Below are 22,202 nucleotides of genomic sequence, written 5' to 3'. Positions count from 1 at the left end.
GATCCAAGGTGGCGGAAAAATAGACCCATGGCTGTTGGTGCCCTCCAAACATCTGGGTCAGGACTGCGCATGCACAGCCATCTGTCTCATGTACAAAAAGAAAAAATTGTTTGCTATAGTCAGGGGTACCGATGACTGGAGCAGTACACAGGGCCCTCTTCAAATCTTCGAAGGCCTGCGCATGCTCTGTAGTCCATGGAAAGGAACTGTCTGATACATCCTTGGTGGTGAGGGCAAGAAGGGGTTTGACCATGGCCGAAAAATTTGAAATCCATTGTCTACAGTATGAGGTTAGGCCTATGAAAGCTCGTACCTGCTTTTGTGTTCGTGGGGCCAACATAGCATTGATAATGGCTACACGATCAGCGGTGAGCTGCCTTCCCTCCTTCGAGAGGAGATTACCTAAATAGGTCACCTTCTCTTGACAAAACTGAAGCTTTTTTGAAGAGACTTTGTGGTTGTGGAGGGCAAGGTGGCGTAACAGACAGAGAGTAGCTTCTTTGCATGTTGGGGCAGAATTTGCAGCAATGAGGAGGTCGTCTACATACTGCAATAGTGTTGAATTGCCAGGAAGTTCCAAGGAATCTAGTTGGCTTTTTAGGGCTTGGCTGTAGATACTGGGGCTCTCGGTAAATCCTTGAGGGGCGCGGCAGAATCTGAAACTCCGCCCACCAAGGGAGAAACCAAAAAATTGTCTGCTGTCAGGATGTATGTGTATGCTGAAGATGGCGTTCTTCAGGTCAATGACAGAGAAGTGTGTGGCGTCAGAGGGAACCATCGTCAAGAGGGCAGTGATTTCGGGGACAACAGTATATTGGGATATTGTTATTTTGTTAAGGGCTCTCAGGTCAATCACAAATCTGTATATTTTAGGGGAGAGAGCATCTCCATTAGTTTTTTTAAGAATAGGAATAATGGGACTGTTAAAGATATTGCCACGTGTCTCCTCCACTACTTCCTTGTCCATCAATTCAGATATTATTGTCAACAGGGCCATTTCTCCTTCTGCGGGCAGTCGATACTGCCAAAGGCGGAGGAGGAGCACACCTGGCTGGATGTGTACCACATAAGGGGGTATGTTGAGACACCCTACATCAGTGTCTGATGATGCCCAGAGGGAGGAAGGTAAAGACTGCAACTCTAGTGGGAGGGGACCGGACAGATACATGTAGGAAGCTGCAGTCGGAGAGATTGTTAGGAATACACCTTGGGGACTACATGATATGGTAGCATACAGGGCTTTTAGTAAATCCAAACCTAGCAAGTTCTCACTGCAACCTGTAGTAAGGACCAAGGGAGCGTCAACATGTGCAGGGCCAATATCGAGAGGGAGGGGTTCAGAGACAGGACTGGTCACGGGTGTCCCTGCAAAACCCACGGAGACATTCATATTGCCAGAATGGGGTGCCTCCGGGACTGACAGACGTGCAATAGAAGACCTGGTGGCCCCAGTATCCAAAAGAAAATTCTTATCATTCCCCACAACTGACATTTTAACATACGGGCCCTTTTGATCCACTGGAATTTGCACTCTGGTAATACCCCTTTCATGGCTGTCCTGTGCTTGGTAGGATCCTGTCTCATCAACTTCGTCATAATCATCACTATAATAAGTGCGTGTTGCTTCGTTCCCATCAAACCTGTTGGTCGGGCGCTGCCGGATGGGGGCGTCATCCCTGGGCCTACATTCTTTATCCTGTGGATGGGGCGGGCCATGATCCAGAGTCGGCCTCGCTTCCCTGGGAGCGCGAGGCCGAGTCCTCCCTGTTCTTATGTTTTCTGCTAATACAGGACACTCATCTATCCAATGGCCGTACCCCTTACAATAAGCACACTGATCGGTTTGGAGGGCTCCCGTACCTTGAGGACTGGAGGGGGTGGACTGGCGAGCCCTTGGAGGGGGTAGGCATTGCGGTCTAAATTTTCCGCGGGCATCGGGACCTCGGGGAGGATAAGCCTGCTGCAGAAGTGCCTTAGTCTTAAGATCCCTCACCTTCTTACTTTCCTTATCTTTATCTTCGTTCTCCCTATTCTCATGATATTGAGCCATAGCCAAGATACCGGTCATAGTTTGGGCAGACCATGTACTCTCAACCTTCTTAACACTATCAATGCTAAGGCAATTCACCCCTGGTGCTGGACGTATTTGAATCCCATTGTTCATGACGAGATCAGCTCGTCATGAGCACACAAGCAGTGTACTGCATGAGCATGGAAGGTGTTAAGCCTGGCAGAGATCTCAGGAAGTAAGTTGCTGACAAATTTGTCGACAAACACTGGGCCAGAACCTGGGGTCCGGGGATCCAGACCACTATGTCCCTTGTATTCAGTCTCAAAACGGGTAAAGAAGTCAGCCACATTTTCATCTTTTCGCTGTCTACAGGCGTTTATTTTATCCCAATTAATGACAGTTTCCGGTAAAACTGTTTTCATAAACGTCATTATTTTACCGGGCAAAGTCAGGATGGCAGCTTCTGGTTTAGTCCCTCCTACCCTTGCTTCTTCCATAGCCTCTAGGTCAGCCCATTTACCTCCCAATGCCACTTCATGATCAGTAGGCCGAATCTTGTCCCACATTTCAGTGGGTACAACCGCACCAAAAAGTAAATCTATATCCTCAAGAACGAGAGTACCTGCAGATATAATCTGACCTAATTCTCTGTAAAAGGCAGCCGGATTCTTCCGGGGATCTGGTAACTGTCCTTTTAACTGCATTACTTCTGACCTTTTCCAAGGAACATGAACCCAAAGCCTGCGCCAGTGTGCTTCGACAGCCCCTCGGCCATTATTTTGGGCGTCGGTAGGTGCACTAACAAAGACAGGGGCCGCCTCTCTCATTGGCATAGCTGTTTCTAAAGGGGCATTTGAAAAGGCAGTCATGTCACGGTAAGCTACTAAAACAGATATAGCCCCAAACATCCCCTCTCCCTGAACATCACCCCTTTTTATTTGTGACCTAAGGTCCATCAATCCGGTAGGTATCTGAACAGACACATTTTCAAATGTTTGCATGACCAAAGCACACATGTATTCAGCCCAGGTGGTTTGTTCCATAACTGTCCATTGTGAAAAGGTGGACCATATTTCTTTAAAGGAATAAATATCTTTGTTATTCATCCAACATTCACACTGTTGCCTCTGTAGGTCTTCCTCTTGAAGGGACGAAAAGCTGACTGCTGAGCGTAAGGAGGCTATTCGGGGGGAATTAAATAATTTACATAAGTCTTGTTTGACTGTAGACCACGGGGAAGCAGGAGAAGGACGGGTAGGGGTAATGCCGCTAGGGTTGGACTGATGGAGACTTGTTATCATTCCCTCGGCGAGCGCAGAGTTAATGTCTGTGGTCGAAGTCATGGGAAAACTCGGGAGGGCTGGTGTGACAGGGGAAATGGTAGGAGGGGCAGTGGGGGCTGGAGCGGGTGGTGGTAGGGGGACATACGGGGTGTGAGGCGTCAGGGCAGGGTACATTGGGGAATATGCAGGAGGGCTTTCTAGCATGGTATCAAGCAAGGAATATAACAAAAGGACGGGAGAGAAGGATCAATTGTGATCCAATAGGGCTGTGATTACCACTCTGGAAAGGTGAGTGGAAGGTCCAACCACAGTCGTAGCCCTGAGAATTACAGACAACAAAACGGATACTGGGCTGTACCTGAAGGAAGGAGAAGAAGAAGGTCACTAGGTGTAAAGGGCAGTACTCAGTAGAGAACTAACCCTGGGTATCCATTGTGTTGGATATATTGGCCTCACACACCCTTGCGAGTGTCATGCTTCACCATAGGCAATGCTCCTCATTGGGTAGGTGGTGCAATACCCAACGGGCACACCTCAAGGAGGGGCTCGTTATCGGAGATCTTTTTTCCAACTGCCTATGGGTGAAGTGTGGGTAAGGGGCCAGGTTAGAGTAGATGGTGAGGGTGTGGATAAAATGAGGCACAAGGTACCGGAAAACAATTTTATTCTGGTGGTCCTCTGCCGCAATTAAAACAAAGATTAGTCTGTTCTCGCTGGAACTTAAGTTTCCAATACGGGACAGTACTAAGAGGTGAAAGGTGTGGTCAACATGTTTCTCGCTTAAAGTACACTGACATGCGATTCTTCATGACCTAGTATATATCAAAACTACTATCTACAAAAACATGACCTATAAAAGTGTCAGTTTACAACAAGCACACACTTCGTACTACCTGTTTAACAACTGCTCTTGCCTAAATTGGGAGACAAAAGAGACCGTTACCACAGGCAGGTGACAAAAATGCATTCCCTGTAGTGACCGTGAGCACAAAGTGACATTGTGACATACTAGTGAAGGTGCAGCTAGTATGTGGCTAAAAACCAGTGCGATGAATCCACAATTGGATGTCTTAAAACCATTAAAAACACTAGATTGCAGCAGCATTCATATCTAACAGGATATCTGAAGGGCAGCAGCATAGTACTCACCTAATAGTTAGAGTTAATAGGTGTCAACAGTGCCCAGCAGGTCTGACATCAGGGGAGAAGCCATAGTAAATAAGGCTGGGGAGAGGTATAATATTGTTAAAGAACCTCTAGTGTTATGCCTAAAGCCTGGAAAGTTATAACATTCATTGTGAATAGAAAGCAGGGCTGTCAAGCAAGGAGAAGATGTTCATGGTCTACGGGAATGTCTACTAGTCAGCCCCAGTCAAGGAATCGATCAGGTTATCCATCATAAAGCATGTTATAATAGTGCCTGTATTGCTCAGCACAGACGTGTTGCCCTATATCTTGTGTAACAGTAGGGGGGGGGGGGTTATGGGTTGTAAAAGGAACCCAGAGTATGTCTTCATAGTACCATACGGTATTCAGTGGAGTCAGCCTAGAACAACTGTATGCAGGCTAACCATATTAAACTGGAAGAAGAGGTAAAAAGGTACAAATTGTGCCCATCATTACGTTTGTGTTATAGGGTGGATGTAACCAGCAGGTCTCTCTGGTCGAAGGATCAAATCACATGAGGATAAGTGCCTGCCTATAACATAAGGCGAACTGTATGAGTTGAAAGAAAGCGGTCTAAGGCCATGCTTGACTATGTATCAGGGTAACGTGAAATCCCTGTCAGCACCGTCAAAGGAGGGGCCACCTACTAGGTCAATGTCCCCGTCATAGCTACTCAATAAATGTCGCTGTGACCCAACATAGTCCCAGTCTACCCAAGCGGTACACATTATGCCCGTTCCTCGTTGTGTATAAACTGAGGTAACATAAAAAAGATAGAAGGTATCCCTGTCCTGTGGAGCAACCCGCAATAAGGTAGCGGGTCTAACTATATCCAAAACCGGACTTGAGGGAGTCGGTAGGACCCCCCCTGGAGGCCACACTTAGCTATATATGAGGATACAGTATAACCCCCCGTTAACACCGCTGGTCCCGTCAATAAAGAAGTCAGCATTAATGACACCATCCCCATACTCGCCACTTACTTCTTGCTGCCTGTGTCAGCGCCGTTAACGCCTACCCATCGCTGCCGGGCCCGGATAGAAAGGAACCGGCACAGCGTTTGGTGAGTTATAGCGCGATGGGTGTCGCTCGAATCAGAGCGCGAAACCACGTGGTGTTGACAGGTCATGTGATTGTGCTTGATAGTGGGGCGGCCATGACACAGTGGAGTTCTGACCCGTATTGAGTGCTAAACGCAGGTGTTAGTATATGCCGGTATCCAACCTTTATGGTTGCAAAAGTTGCATATTAGGGGTAAAATAGGCCAGAATGCCAAAACATGTTGTGATAGAATGCAAAACAACATGTCATACTAGAATGCAAACAAACCACCCCTGCCTTCATTGTTAACGCAATATTGAAACAAAGAGGGAGTGGAACAGCTAATTTGGTGTTGGGTGTAGTGCATCAGGTAAACCACTGTCAAAGGACACAAAAGGATGCAGACAAATGCAAATAAATCCCCCTGCCTGCAAATGGATGCAAAAATACGAGGGAGAAAGGTCAGGCCCATTCATCCAAGGGGTGTAGTGTTTCTTGACATGATAATTGGTATCAAGCAAGTAGTGTGTAATATGGATGTAGTGAATGGGCAAATATCGCAAGAGGTGGGTGGCATGTGGAATATACAGAATCCCCATACATCCACATGTACACCATACTGACCAACTTGGTGCTATGGTAGCAATCATGAGTGCCTAGCAGTATTGAAGTTCAATCAATGTACTGTGTTTACAGTGCACTCCATGGGATGTCCTTGTTAAGCCCGTGGCTGTCAGTAGCCAATCGGTGTACCACCTCTGTTCCTTCAAGAATAAATTATGTTTTGATTTGTCTGAGGTGGCTTCCAGAATCAGCCAAGAGAGTGAGTCAGCCGTGTGGTTCTGTTCCACAAAGTGTCTGCACATTTTAGTATTTGTTTTCTTGCAATGGAAGTTGCTTCTATGTTCAGAGATGCGGGTTTTTATGGGGCGGGAAGTCATGCCCACATATTGCAGTTCACAGGGGCATCTCAGCAGATAAACACAGTTGGAAGTATTGCAATTAGTGTGTCCCCGTAGTTCCCAGGTAAAGGTATCAGCCAAGGAGATCGTCTTATGTATAGACGTGAAAGGACACGCACTACAGGAGCCACATGGATAGTGTCCCTGTACAGGTGGTAATTGCCACAAGGTAGGTTGCTTGGTTGCATCCACTTTTTTTGGTCTAGTATGCACCAAGATGTCTTTGATGTTCCGAGACCTCTTGAAGGCAAATCTAGGTATTTCACGGTTAAGTGTGCCTGTGTTGAGGATCTGCCAGTGCCGTTTGATAATCTTTTTGAGTTCATTGGAAGCTGGCGAGAAGGTTGTAACACAGGTTATAAGGTCTGTGCCTTGTGTGGTTTGGAGTGTTATATTCAAGGAGGGCCCCCCTATGGTTGTTCTGGGCACGTTTACGTGCCTTGTAGATCTCCCTGGTAGGGTAACCTCTATCAGTCAGATTTCTGGATAGTATGGTGGATTCTGTTTTGTAATCTGTCAGGTTAGTGCGGTTACGCCTGACCCTCAGGAATTGCCCAAACGGAAGATTCAGCTTCAATGCCTTTGGGTGGTGGCTCGTGAAATGGAGCAGGCTATTCCGGTCGGTGGGTTTTCGGTACATAGTGGTGTCAATTTTACCTCCGACTAGCCTAATGGTCAGGTCCAGAAAGGCGATGTTAGTGGCGGATGCTGTCATGGTGAAGTTGAGATAATCATTCAGAGTGTTGAGCCAATTGAAACATTCCTTATATGAGTCTTTGGTCCCTGCCCATAGGACCAGGATGTCATCAATGAATCTCCTCCATAATTTGATGTTCGAATGGTAGGGATTCATTGGACCATTGATGTGTCTCTCCTCAAAATCAGCCATGTACAGACAGGCCACCGATGGAGCAAACGTGCTGCCCATGGAAGTGCCCTGGGTCTGATGGTAGTGCTGCCCTTTAAATTCAAAATAATTTTCTGTAAGGGCTAGGGTGGCACACTCCATAACGAAAGAAGGTGGTGTGGGGGAGATCCATTCTTCAGCACTTAGGATTCTCTCAATCACCCCTAGTGTGGCCCTCTGGGGGATGTTGGTGTAGAGGGCCTCCACATCAAGGGTGATGAGGAAATCAACCTGGATGTCATCTTAGATTATCCAGGAGGCGTAGGACATCTGTGGTGTCCTGGACATAGGAAGGGATCCGTTTGACCAACGGCTGGAGGTAGTGATCACAAAACTGTGATAAGGGCTCCAGTATAGAGTCAATGCCCGATACTATGGGGCGTCCTGGTACAGGGGTAGTCTCTTTGTGGATTTTGGGGCGTATATAAAAATAAGGAACCCTGGGTTCTTTTTTGATCAGGAATTCCGCCTCCTTTTTACTAATCCACTCCTGGCATTCAGCAGATTCAACCATACCAGTGATGGTTCTTTTCAGGCGCTCAGTGGGGTTGGAAGGGATAGGGGCGTAGTATCGCCTGTCCCCTAATTGTCTGAGACATTCAGTGTCATAATCAGTGGTATTCATAAGAACAGTAGCCCCACCTTTGTCAGCCTGCTTGATCGTTAGGGACTGATCGTTTGCTAAGGAGTCCAGCATCTGTAACTCCGCATTGGAGATATTCAGATGTTTTTTGCACAGTCTCATGGCCCCAATATCTTTAAGCACTGCCTGCTCATATGTTAGTATCTCATTGGGAACCATCCCACTATGTGGAGTGAAATTTGAGGGGTTATGAAGACCTGAGTCGTCAGGTGTCTCCTGTGGTTTTCCATCAAAGAAGGCCCTCAATCTGATTTTGCGGAATAGTTTTTGAATCTCACACGTCTGTTGGAAGTGGTTCACCTTAGGGGTTGGAACAAAGCCGAGCCCTTTCTGCAGGCCTTTTTCTTCACCTTCCGTGAGTTGGCGTGAAGATAAATTCACCACCAAACTCACTTGCGGGCTGTTTTGCTCCTGGTATCCATCCCTTGGGCTTGTGTGTCCTCCCACTGTACTCTCTTGTCCAGCCCATTTCCTTGCTGTGTAAGGCCAATATATCCAACACAATGGATACCCAGGGTTAGTTCTCTACTGAGTACTGCCCTTTACACCTAGTGACCTTCTTCTTCTCCTTCCTTCAGGATCAAGCAAGGAATCACTTTCTTTTTCCCCCTCTATATGGACCTTTACTTTTTCCTCACGGACTGGATAACATTTCTGTACCCGGGCCCCATGCTCCCTATCGGCTATTTCTACCGATTTGGTCATTCTATTTTGCAAATTTTCTCTGGAGGTGGTCGGCCATAGACATTCGTTCTTGTTTTCTTTCTTGTGCCTTCTGTTTCCTAGCTCTCTGTTCTACCTCTTTCCTCCAAAATCGGAGAGACTCAAACATGGACGGGCGCGTTTGTCTTTTAATTAATTGCTCCTCTAAGTTTGCAAGGACTTGGGAATCAAAGGAGCCAGAAAATGGCCACTGTAACTCCGCGTTACTTTTCTTGGTGTATTTCACTCAAAACGAGGAAAACATTATGGCAGCGGGGCCATATTTAATGTACATAGTGTGGCCAGGAGTTCCTTCTGGAGGAAGCAAGCAGGCCTCCCCCAGCTAGGAGTCTTGCGTACACATACAACAACATAACCTCTTGAATTTACTACTGACCGGCATGCTTTTAAACTGATAAAAGACACCAGCGGGTTCCTAAAACTCACCTCGTTTGCTTGTCTTTTGCAAAGGACAATAATTCATACAGATTTCATACAGAACAGACACCAGCGGGTTTTAAAATTCACCTTGCTTGCTTGGCTTTGGCAAAAGTCAATAATAAATTGGCTTTTGCGAACGTCAATAACAGAATCATTCAGACTTGGTGGATGATCAGTCCACCCTTACCGTACAGGGTTAGTTCTCTTCTGCAGACTTAGGGCTGTGTCTTGCTCCAGAAATTATTTGCTAGGGGACTCCAGCGAGAAGGCGGTCAAGTGGCCCACACCGGGTGGGGAGGAACAACGGGTGAGTCGTTCGGTCCAGCGGAATAGAACAAAAATCCTTGGGTAGGGCGCCTCCGTCGGAGTCTCTCCATGCACCTCTTCACGTCCACCAGGTCTGACCTCCGTACTCGTGGACTCCCTATTCGGGCGCCATTTGAAGAACCGGAATAACCCACTTACAGGGTCTCGGCGGCGGGGGAACCGCCCAAATCTTCCATACCCTTCATACGTAGTAAAAGGAGACACAGGAGCCTTCGTCTGCAGGAGGAACCCAGATTTATTTCAATAGCCCGGGCTATGGAACAGAGTCCCAAGCTAGTCAAAGACAAGACAGAGGAGGCTGCTACTTAAATCCGTAGCTAACAAGCCTTTTATACATTTCATACTCCAGCCTCTGGCTGCCAAACCATTGTTCAATCAGGGCAGTGTCTGTTGTTGATTAGCCGGTTCCAGGTGGTGTTTGTAGCTAGTGACCTGATCAAGGTAAAGCACACAGTCAAATGTTGGTTCAGCTTTGATCGGGGGCTTGGTTTCCTTACGTTTCTTTGCCAAGTCGCCTTGATCAAAAGCCCCTTCTTTACGAGCCATTCTCTGATTGTTCTGGATGAGAATGTGGTAATCAGACCATTGTCCAGATAACCTGATCATGGTGTCAGGGATGTTTGTCAGGCTGGAAGCAGGAGAAGGGAAATGGATCATTTACTCGGGGTGAGGGCCATGTTGCTCTTTGATGGACTGCAGAGAACCGGGGTTGGGTGGGCGACAGTTCCTGGGCAGAAATGCAGGCCTGCAAGAAATGTGTTTTTATCGTGGTGATGGACTTTCTTTCGTGCATCAAGGGAAAACGACCCAGTGGGTCCTGTGGAAGTGTTTGCCACGAGATGGCAAGGCAAAAATCAATGAAGTCCTGTAAAAATGGCTGTTGCTTGAAAAATGCGTTTCCTCAACAGTTACCTTGAATTAGTGGCATATTGAAGTTCTAAAGTTATTAGGCTTCGTATTGCATTCTTTACTGATTCCACTGCTTTGCTTTATTCCTAGATACCTTGTCCTATGTCGGGCCTGATGGACCGGGTCCAGGAGCTGTGCTGAAGCCCATATCCCCGATGACGCCTCTCCCTGGATTGAAGATCCGTGATTCTGGATTCTCTCAGAAGGACCTCATCATAGATTTCCTCCCTAAGAAAGCACATCCCGATACTTTGAACCTCCCTGGGGCGGTTTTGGCTGAGAAGTGCTTTTTGGAGGTCACTGGTATGACCTGTGCTTCCTGTGTATCAAATATTGAGAGAAACCTGCTCAAGAAAGATGGTAAGCTATGTGATTATCTTATAAATGTGTATAGTGCACCTACTGCCATTGGTATGGCCTCATAGATCTACTATTGTCATGTATGGAGATATTGACCTGCAACAGTACAGACTGCAAGATATCGACTTGCACAATATCTTCAAGTTAAGCAGACATCATATCTTGTAGGTGATATTGATTCAAGTCGATATTTAAAAGTCGATGCTGTGGTACCACACCCAGGATGCTGAAGAACCCCAGAGGACAGAGACCACGTTACACCGTGAGGGAACGCTTGCTTGAATTTCAGTGCAGTCAATGTGCCAAGCATGTTGGTGTCATATGTGAGTGACTAAAATGGTGCTCTTATCTTTTCTTATGTTGCTGGGCCTACTGTGATGACAATAACAAGAGAGAGAGGTAGAATGCATGAACTTTACATTAACTGATTGGTGTAAATGAGTGTATGGGTCTTTATGGAATCCAGCCAGAACGAAAGAGGAGCAGCCCACAGCGTGCTTTGGATACAGGCACTCATGGAGCTGCTCTATAGAATCCCCTGGAGAGACACATGATCAACCCACAGGCTTGGATTGGATATAGCCAGCTATGGTGGATGATCTCCTGCAGTCCGCCCAGATGAGTTGAAGGACAACTCTGAGGAATTCACAGGAGAAATGTAGTCATAGTAAATAATCTCTGTGCCCTACCAATGAGCCACAGAGGTGCAAACTTTAGACTACACTGGTTAGACAGAGCCAGAATAAAAGCTCAATAGAGTCCACCCAGGAGAGACAAACGTCCAGCCCACCATATGCACTGCATGCAGGTAGACATCATAAATTGAAGAGTTAGTTCATAACCACTATGAAGCTCCACCCAAGAGCGGTAGTAGGGCAGTTCATGGCATGCACTGCATTTATGCATCTATCCTAAACAAACTTGAGAGAATACTCAGGCCTGACAAAGAGTAACTCTAAGGGCATGCACAGGAGACAGTTCGTCATAGTTAATCCTCCTTAGTATCTATCCAGAAGCAGTAGAAGTGAAATCCAGTGGCATGCACTCTTTACAGACATCCAGGGCCCCGCTGGCACAATCAGTCATGCCAATCATAAGTGCCCTGAAGCATCCACTGACGAGCGTCAGAGGTACAGCCCATGGCTCACATTTGATTAGTGCAGCTATTGTAAAAGAATTGAAGAGTCGGCTCAGGCTTGACAAAGAGGAACCCAAAGGAATGCACAGGAGATATTCAGCCTTAGTTGATGGCATTTGGAATCTACTCCAAAGTGACAGAGGTGCAGTCCATAGGCAGTCACTGGTTACAGACAGCCAGGGCCTCATTGTCACAATCAGCCATACGAATCCCCCAAAAAGGAACTGGAAAAACTGAAACAAAGAAAAATGACTAGTCAGACATCAAGGAGGCTATGGCAACTTCTAGTAAACACTTTACATGTGATACGCAGTATAATGGAAAGTTGTCTACTTGGTGACCTATTTCCTAAATACTGTATATTAGACCACAATGACTCTTTCTGGAAGCACAGGGGGCTATTGAGACAATGCACATATTTTCCACAGGTCACAGTTTGATTTTGAGGTAAAGGCCATTTCCTGATGCATGTAAAACATTACTATTTGGCTATATTGTTCTGCTTCTATTACTTTTTATTAAGGTTTACAGCACAAACATATTATATGTATGTTTAGCACAGGCTATTGGCCTGATTACAATGTTGGGTGGAAGGCCATCCGACAGCTCGACGGTGGCGTTCCGCCCAACATCTGAGGCATTGCTCTGTCTGCCGTATTATGATCCAAAAGGGGGTGGTGATGGACGGAGCATCTGAACCAAACAAACACTCACACCCAGTCAAAAGATCTGGGTTTGATCCATCACCGTTCTTTAGCCCACTCTGCCACCCCAGTTCAGACATGGCTATATGCAAATCAGTCTGACCCTGTGCCTCATGGGAACAGTCCAGCCCGAACTGCCAAGCCATGCCTTCCCTGGACCGAAAACAAGCTACCGAGGACCGGTTTCTGGCATTCCAGCCGTCTTCAGCCCGGCTTGCTTGAATCCAGTGGCAAAGTGAGCAAGGGACTCACGTCTGAGCATACCCTGCCACACTTATGGCGGCCAAAAGCGGTACAAAAGGGGGTGGTGATGGACGGAGCATCTGAACCAATCAAACACTCCCGCCCAGTCAAAAGATCTGGGTTTGATCCATCACCGTTCTTTAGCCCACTCTGCCACCCCAGTTCAGACATGGCTATATGCAAATCAGTCTGACCCTGTGCCTCATGGGAACAGTCCAGCCCGAACTGCCAAGCCATGCCTTCCCTGGACCGGAAACAAGCTACAGAGGACCGGTTTCTGGCATTCCAGCCGTCTTCAGCCCGGCTTGTTTCGCTTTGTTCGCCCTAAGTTGGTAGGGTATGCTCAGACGTGAGTCCCTTGCTCACTTGGCCACTGGATTCAAGATAGCCTGGCTGATGAGGATTATGAATCCGAAACCGGTCCCAGGATGCTTGTTTCCGGTCCAGGGAAGACATGGCTTGGCAGTTCGGGCTGGACTGTTCCCATGAGGCACAGGGTCAGACTGATTTGCATATGGCCATGTCTGAACTGGGGTGGCTGAGTGAGCTAAAGAATGGTGATGGATTAAACCCAGATCAGTTGACTGGGGGTGAGTGTTTGATTTGCTCAAACGCTCTGCCCATCATCCCCTTTTGTTTCGCCGTATTATGATCCAGGTAGTCCGAGCGCTGCCTACTTGAGCAATCAGCTCTACCTCCGGCAGGCTCAACGAGCCTGTCGGGGCAGAGGGGGGATTGTAATCGCCAAAATAGAGGCGGTGCCTTCTCGGGCATCGCCTTGGGGATTAGGATGCACATTTTCTCTGTCCCCCATGGCCCTCACCTATGGTGGATGGATGTTTAAAAAGTATATTCTTCCTATTTCATCTTGTGCCGCGTTCCACAGCACAAGCCGCAATAGGAAATATTCACTTTCTAACCGCCTTGAAGGCGGTTGCATCTTAATTTGGGAAGCGGGAACACCGATTCCTTGTTGGGCGGTCCCATTTCTGACACAATGCGGGACGACAGTCATCCGACCCGCATCGTAATGAGGCCCTTAGTTCATAAACCAGCAAGATTAAGCCTAAAATAATCATGTAGGGCCAGTTCTCAAAGGGAGGTTAATGGACAAAGATTTTGCTAATGAGACAGCTTAATTTATGTCAGTGCAATACCAAAAATGGCAGTACACTTATTTGAAGAATATTTTTACATTATATTCCTGTTCATTGTGTGTGTAATTTACTAAAATGTGTTCCTGGTTTAAGACCGGCTAACTTCAGCAAGAATTAACATATTTCCACACTAATGAGTGCCAGTCAGAGTCACTTTCTAAATACATCAAGCCAGTAAATGAGTATCCAAGGTAACTAAATTATAGGCGAAAGATTACAAAAGGGGTTTTGATATGGTCATGTGGAGTAAGAATAGCTAGATCAGGCACGCATACTTGTAGAACACACTCTGCAATAGACCGTTGATGTATCAGAAAAGAGCCCAGTTCCTTCAAATTCCTTTAAGATAGGGATACTATCAGCGAAATAGTGTGAAATGACAAACACGAGTAGGACACAGTAGTATCTGAACTTGCTTTAGGGTTGTGTGTGGCGGTGGACCTCCTTACTTTGTGAAGCATGGGATAAAGGAAAAATAAATATGGAGTGTGAAAGAATTGGCAAATTGACTCTTTGTGCTTCACAGAGTGGTGAACTGGCATAAGCTAACGTGAAAAAAGGTATATGTTGGTGTTTTCCCGACTTCAACCTTTGTAGAAGGGGTGACTGTTTTGATGCAAATAGATCAGTGCTGGGGTCTGAATTTCTCAAAGCATTTACCAGTGTCATTACAGAGGGGCTGGCAGTCACAGTAAGCTCCTTTTTCACATGTATCATATAGATCTACCAGAAATGGAGTACAATAAATGGGGAACGACTTAAGAAAAGTTGGTAGTATTTAGAGATGTGGCAACAAAGATCCAAAGATAGCTAGCATTAAGCCATGCAGTTGACAAAGTTCGAGATGGAGAGGAGTACTGTAAGTAGGCTTGAGCAAAATCTCATGAAATGTGCATAGTTAGTATTACATTGATTCTGTGAAGTTTTTTTTGCCATCACACAGTTGTGCTGTTTCGCATGCAGAAGTCTGCTGTGAGGAGAAAATATCACAGTGGAGTCAATATAAATGCTGCAAAGAGACAGCTTCTGTGACCCAGTGTCCTGCCGGTATCTGGTGTGACTTTTGCACATGAAGTATGCCATCTTGTTCGATTTTCACACAAGATATCATCCAAGCACATTTTAAAGTACTATGCATAATTTCTCAAAAATCTTGCTTATTTTGCAAAAACAAATGCGAGGTTACCCGTCCCTAATTGAAGCCTTTAGCAAAAGACAGAGAAGTTGAGGTTATGTGGAAAGGTCAAATGCTCAAATAGTGTCACTATTACAGTGCACATAGTCAAGGCATACTCAAGGGAATGTTGGGGTGTCGCCATATAACAGTCCCATTAGGCTCACTGTCTAGGACTCCCTTGCTGCCTCAAATTTCAGTTTCTGATTTAGAATTATACTGGAGGGGGGTAGTTCTCCTACGAATGGTCACCCACATTAAACTCGAGGTCAATTAGGCGCTGTCTCCTCAGTCTTTCCCCATGAACCTAGAAAGGTAAAATGTAATACAGAATGAAACTTCTTGGTTTCGGCTTAGCAAAGAAGAGGGTGGCTATTGTTATGGCTATCCTCTAGAAGCCCCACCCGACAGATGTGGACCAAAGACAAAGCTAAATGGGCTCCTGCGAAAGAACAGCGTGTATGGGAGGTCAGAACTGATGATAAAATGGAGGAGGAACATCTGGTATGGTCCGAAATGTTACAGGAACTGATCACAATGGCCGATGTTCAGGATGCCTCCACCACAGCGGCTGAGAATCCTGGGGACTGATCCGCCTGGGCAATGGGGGTGTGTGAGAGCTCGTGAGCAGCAATGGGATTGTAGAACCCTGTTGGATTCTCTTGCTGCCTCGTACCTCTTCTGTATGTTGTTGTGATGTGTGCTTGCATGTACTTCATTGCGGTATTGTAAATGTCATAAGTGATTGTAGGCCTATGTTGTATCCTTATGATGTCCTTTGAAAAATGAAGGTAAACATTAAAAAAACTCAATCAGTTTACATAGTAATCTCCACTTTTGGACACAATAAGCACGACACAGGCTGCCTTTAGATTTTATTCTTCCAAAGTACACTGTGGGAGCCTTCAGGTTGTTAACCCCCTGCTTTAAAGAGTTCTGGGATAAACTGAAAAAGATAATATATGTACACATGTAATGCCTGAATCTATGGATAACTATTCTTATATTGTGTATTATGTATTCTTGTTTTAGCCTTATATCCATCTCGTGGAGTTTACTTATTAACATTGTCTTTACAGGTATAATTTCAGTACTGGTGGCACTGATGGCTGGAAAAGCAGAAGTCAAGTTCAACCCAGAGAGAATTTGTCCACAGGAAATCGGACAATTAATTGAAAATATGGGCTTTGGAGCAAAAGTCATGGAAGATTATACTGCATCAGATGGCAGTATCGACCTTGTTGTGAGTATGTCAGACGTTCAACCACATATGACTTAGAGAGATTAAATGAATATATAAAGTGCTGTGTAAAAACACAAACAGTTTAATTTTTGCATTTAGTGCCAACTGTGTTTATCTTTCATTTACAAGAACCCATTTACATTGGGTAACTTAAAATAATCCTAGATGGCCACCAAATAGTAATAGAGGGCCTGGTCTCATTTGCTATACTGCTACGCTAAAAAACAAGTACATTTTAAATAAAGTGGTACTGACCTGAGGACATACAAGCCCCTCTATAAGCACCCCTTAAGATACCTGTTTCTTCTGCTGAAGAACAGTCATATATGCAAGTGCCCAAGAATGCACAGAAATACTGGCACTGACTGCACCAACTGATGGTGAACTTTTCCTTACTTGTGAGTTACTGATATTATTATGAACTGCATATACCAGATTGCAATGGGGCACCCAGTCATGTGCCCTCCCCCCCCCGATACATCAGAAGAAAAATAAAATTTTCGACAGTTTGCAGTTTTCAAATTATTGCTATATTATTTTTTAACAAATTGTACTTGTCATGTACAAAACAAGAGTTATAGCAGTAACTTAATGAAACAACAGACATTAAAAGGCTGCGTGCTATCCCAATGGGTGAAACACACCTAGGATGTTTAGTATGGATTGTTTCTTAATTAATGGAGACAAAAAACGATTATTCAAAAAAAGGTCCTGTGCACACGTACTGCTAGAAATGTTTAGAGAGTCATCAATGGTACAAGGCCAAGAAGAATCAAATAAAACAAGGTAGACCTATTTGAGATTTCTTTCAAATTTGTAGTGTATTAACTCTTCTTTTCTGGAAGAGTGACATCAACGTGAGACCAAAAAACAACCAGCCGACACAGGTTTCGTCAAGCGGGCACTAGGCCCCTGACTCTTCAGGGCTGTAAGATTCGAAACTAAGGGGTTCTCACTTTGCCAGTGATATTTCCAACCCGGCAAATCCGGGTAAAATGACGGTATCAAAGAGGAATAATCCTGGTACTGGCTGGCGAGCGGCGGGTACAGCCGTCTTCACAGTGATCTGAGTTAGCGCCTGGGGATAAGACGGGTAATGTCTTTGATCAAAATAACGATTAGTAGTCCATCTGAACAAATGTTTTAGACCATCCTTCCATAACATTTCGTCCCTTAAAACGAACACAAAATATTTTCACAAACACAAATAAAGGGATAGAAATAGTGCAATACTTTTATTCGTAATGATTGATGACATGAAGGCAAATGTAGAGGCACCAAGAAAAGTGATTTTGAAATTTACACCATAGTTAGGAGCCTAAGTAACATGATTTAATGGAGCCTTTTAATCTACATAAATATATATTACACAGAAGGCCTTCATGCCCTTGTGGGTATGTTTGAGACAACAGTCTATAGGAAAGTATGTTTCTGTACTTATTGTTAATTATGTTTCCGCCCCCCTACAGAAATCTGAACAATCTTTTGAAAATATTAAATACAGGACAATCCCTTTCATATACTTAAACTTGGCTCAGATTGGTCAAAGGCCTTAGATGTAATCGGAATGGATGTCCAAACGTATTTTTCTGTTTTAAGTTGGAAATACTAATAAGCAACTTTCTAGCCAAAGACAACAAAAAAATTGATGTGGTGTTAGTTTTCATTTGATGCTTTTTTCTCTATTCGTGTATTTCTAATCACCTATTTTGAAGTTGTACATGAAAAAGTAAGTGCCCATTGAATATTGCCATTCAATGATATATCTGTTACATCTTACATCAGGAAAAACTTAAAGGACAGATCCAACCATTCTAATTTTATGCAGATTTAGAAGAAAGAGTTGTGACTGACTACATTCTTTCTTACCCAAAAGCAAGGTATGTTTTTGGCTCGTCACTCCCCCACAAAAAGGCCATGCCAAAGGAACAGAGAGGGATTACCGTGCCCTCTCCATTCCTTTCTGCCATTTTTAGAAGCCCCCAAGCCTTTGCGGTTTTTAATGGGCCTGTAAAAAAAAATACATTTATGAAATCTAAGATGATCTAAAACTTTAATCATTTACCTCTCTCTTTGGTCCTCCGATGGACCTTGCAGTGTGCTGAGAGGGGTTGGATATAAAGGGTTTCAGCAGTCATCCAATGAGAACCAGAAATTTGACAACTAGACTACAAATTAGAAATCAAATGCATGTTAAATTACTCTCAACACAATTTTATAATGATAAAAGATCAATACTGCAGGCCCAAATCTCCTGAAGAGACATAAGCGAGCAAACATCATCTACACTAAAAGTTCAGATAATGCTATACAGAATAGCAGCATTAGTATTTGGGGTCCTCAAATCTCCCTAATCCGATCACCTTTAGTAATTAATAAAATGTAAATTGAGAAAGCTCATTTACTTTAAGTGGATAAATCATGAAAACTGAGTCCAATTTAGTTAATATATTTTAGTTTATCAGATCTTTTAGCAGAATAAGTGCATTAAATAGGAAATAAAACATTTAGTAAACAGATCAAATACCCAAAGCTCACAAGTTCAGGAAAGGACGTGAAATACCAGTTCTAGTGGTCCAAGGGAGGGACCACTGAGCCCATGCAGCCTATGTGCTACATGGTAAAGGAAGCCAATTCAGTCTGCATTGAGAAGTTCTGCAAATCTTATCAGTCAGTTCGTAATTTCCCTGCATGGAGAACAGCAGCTATCCGTCACCTCCATCAGCTGCACGAGAGTCTCTTCTCCAAAAACGGAATCTCAAGAATTCCCCAATACTTTCTCATCAGGCAATATTATATTCTTAGCATTTCCGGGGATGTCACCTCTTGGTGTCACCACAACTGATCAGACCACTCAGTCCATCAGTCAGTTCATGTGGAATGTAGATCAGGTGACATAAATAAGACACAAAATGCGGAAAAATAGGTGGAACCATTATGCAGTCCTTAAGTCATCCTGTTATATGAAACGTTAAACAATGTCCCTTTAGCTAGAGCCTGTAGTAAAAGTTCGAAAGGGCAGATTCCCAGGCAGCTGGCCTGAAAGTAGTAACATAAATGTAACAAAGTCTTTATATAATGCATGAGAATCTCAAGAGGATAAGAACTTGATACAGTCAACTGTTACATCAGGTGATTTCCTCATACTTAGCGTGCTTAGCAAAGCAGAATTCTTCATGAGTACAGTTTTGCCTGTTAATTTAGGCTAATATAATGCAGATAATATATATCATACATTTACAAAAGCATATAAAAGTCAAAGTTCTAATATAATTTCTGATGCACTTGTGAAAATTTTAGTATGATCAAAATGAATTCAAGTAGAAATAGGGTACTACTTTGTTTTAAAAGTACCAACATGTAAATGCAATTATACATATAGATAAACATATTCATTTCAATGAATTATTATTAGCACATGTGTAAAGAACATTTTATGAAAGTCTCACTAATACATCTTTTAGTACAAAGGTGTTGCACCTATTTTCTTTTATTTGTCATTTCGTGCACACATTATTACACATATAAATATTTTTATAAAATTGCTATTAATATTAGGATTAATAATTCTATTTCATGAAATCTCATTTGTTATTCTATTATGGAAATGCAATTTGAAACTGCGTAGAAGTAAACTCAATAATGTGAGAATTCACCATGCACACATTTCAAACACACGTTAATAGAACAAGATTCTTTTCTTAAATAAATCACAACCTATGTTACTTATACATATAATATCATTGAAACTACTCTTTTTCTGCATGCTTTTACAATGCTGTAACTAAAATTGTTTGTTTTCATAATTTTCTACAACGTGAAGTATTTGCACGTTTATTTAATTTTCTCTCAAAAAGTGTCATGTGCAGTTTTCACTCATCTTTAAAGTGTAAATGTAAATTACGCTCTATCATGTTCTATAAGGGCAGGAGAGTGGCATTCCTGGAGTTGCTTCCAACCCTCCTCCATATCATTTACCCTGTCTTGCCCCTGGGTCAGATGGGTGTTGCTGTGCTCCCTTAGGCCTCCCTTGCTCACCATGCCTCCTGATCCCCCCCCACACGGACCCCCATTGACCAAAAGCAGGAAAGGGAGCCACACAACACATGGCGTGCGTCTCACAGACCCTGAGTCATGATACTACTGTGATCATAACTCCAGGCAGGTATCGGATGCAGTGGTCTGTAATGGAGGCATGACATACCCTGTAAAAGCTTAAAAAAATGTTGCTCTGGGGAGCATCTGGGTTTAAAAATGTGCAGTAATTCATCACTAAAAGAGATTAGGTATACAACACCTTTCTTCTTTACCAGTTTTTTTAAAATACTTTTAGTGCTCTATGGGGAATATATGCCCCAAAGAGTAATTGCCTGTGAGATTTATATTGCTTGAGCGCAATGAAAGGTGCATCCAAATCTACCTGAAGGTCTCATGCCTGGAAAACTTCACCTGCTTATCCTATTTCCTGAATAGAATTCAAGCTCCCCTGGTAGTTTAGTGGCAGAGTGTCACTGCTCTGCTGCTAGGGCTGTCCCTCTCGCTCTCTTTTCTGCTTTTGCCTTTATTTCTGCTCTGTTTTCTTGATTCTGCTTCTGCCTTTATTCTGTTTTTCCTCTTCTTTTCCTGTGCCTTCTTTCACTTTTGTTGCCTTCCTCGACCCTGCTGCTGCGGTCCCCCATAGCCCCACTCCCTCCAGTGACCCTTCCGGTGTTTCCCGCCTCTCAGCTGTCTGGCGCCCAGCAGTACTACTTAATGGCGGCTGCTGCGGAGCCGCATGCAGCAGGCACGCCAACGGCAAGCCCGTCTGCGCCCGTCTGCGCCCGTCTGTGCCTGGATCATGCCCATTGCCACGGCCCCTGGTTCTCAGAATCTCCACCAATACGATGCAAGCAGCCTCACCACCCTCAACACAGGAAGCCATGCCAACTTCCACCTTGCAGCTCCGAAGGACACCTAAGGACCCTTCACCTCAGGCAATCCCTGTAGATGTCCCAATTCAAGAAGGATTTCAAGACCTGGCCCTTCGACTGAACCCAGACGGGGCAGTATTCTCCCCACGCCTTTCTCCTAGTGCCTTTAGTAGGTTGAAAATTTGGTCTGATTTAGAGGAGCGGAGTCCAGCAAAAGCAGATTATATATAAAATGAAAAAGAAGAGGAAATTCTGAAGTTGGGCTTGTCATACTGCCCCCCTAGAAACTTGAACTATGCACAGACTAGAATAGACATTTTCAGTTATATAAGAAAATTAAAGCTGCTCAAGTTCTTCAAAATAAAGAACGGACTAGCGAAAAAACAATCCGCAGGACAATCATCTTCAAAAAGTGACATCAGACTAGCAGCAACAGATGTGGAAGGAGTATTGGCTGCACAGGTACTAGAGGCGAACACCAATGAGGAGGGTGAAATTGACATGTCTACTCAACAACAACTACAACTGGCATCAATAAGTCAACTAGGGGCTGGCAGAAGTGCTTTCAAACAAAAATCAGTGTTTATTCCAATAATGCCAAAAGATGCCATCGACATCTTCCATGAGAGGGTAACGGAAGACATAAAGGATCTGTATCACCGTATCAACTTTCACCCCAAAAAATTGGGTTCCAATCAGATTCAATACAACCGATTAATGACCAAGCTAGGAAATAATACAGAAATAATCGTAAAGGCGTCAGATAAAGGCGGCAACATAGTCCTGTGGCCAAAAGAGGATTATTTGATGGAAGCAAATCGACAATTATCTGACACTATGTGCTATGTGGAAACGAACAACAAGGAATATACGAGAGCTT

General features: G+C 44.3%; 1 protein-coding gene across 5 annotated transcripts in view; it reads left to right on the top strand.

Annotated features, from left to right (window-relative positions):
- The window catches only part of ATP7B (ATPase copper transporting beta), a 535,606-nt gene that overhangs the window by 261,034 nt on the left and 252,370 nt on the right, over positions 1 to 22,202 (top strand). For all 5 annotated transcript variants that reach the window (XM_078657262.1, XM_078657264.1, XM_078657263.1 and 2 more), the window contains 2 exons: positions 10,484 to 10,753; positions 16,249 to 16,412. In XM_078657262.1, coding sequence (XP_078513388.1) covers positions 10,484 to 10,753; positions 16,249 to 16,412 — 434 coding nt within the window. The remainder of the gene's footprint in view (positions 1 to 10,483; positions 10,754 to 16,248; positions 16,413 to 22,202) is intronic.

The sequence above is a fragment of the Lissotriton helveticus genome, chromosome 8 (assembly GCF_964261635.1).
Source record: "Lissotriton helveticus chromosome 8, aLisHel1.1, whole genome shotgun sequence".
NCBI lineage: Eukaryota > Metazoa > Chordata > Amphibia > Caudata > Salamandridae > Lissotriton > Lissotriton helveticus.
Note: the sequence above shows the minus strand (reverse complement) of the source record. Positions and strands in the feature narration are given on the sequence as shown.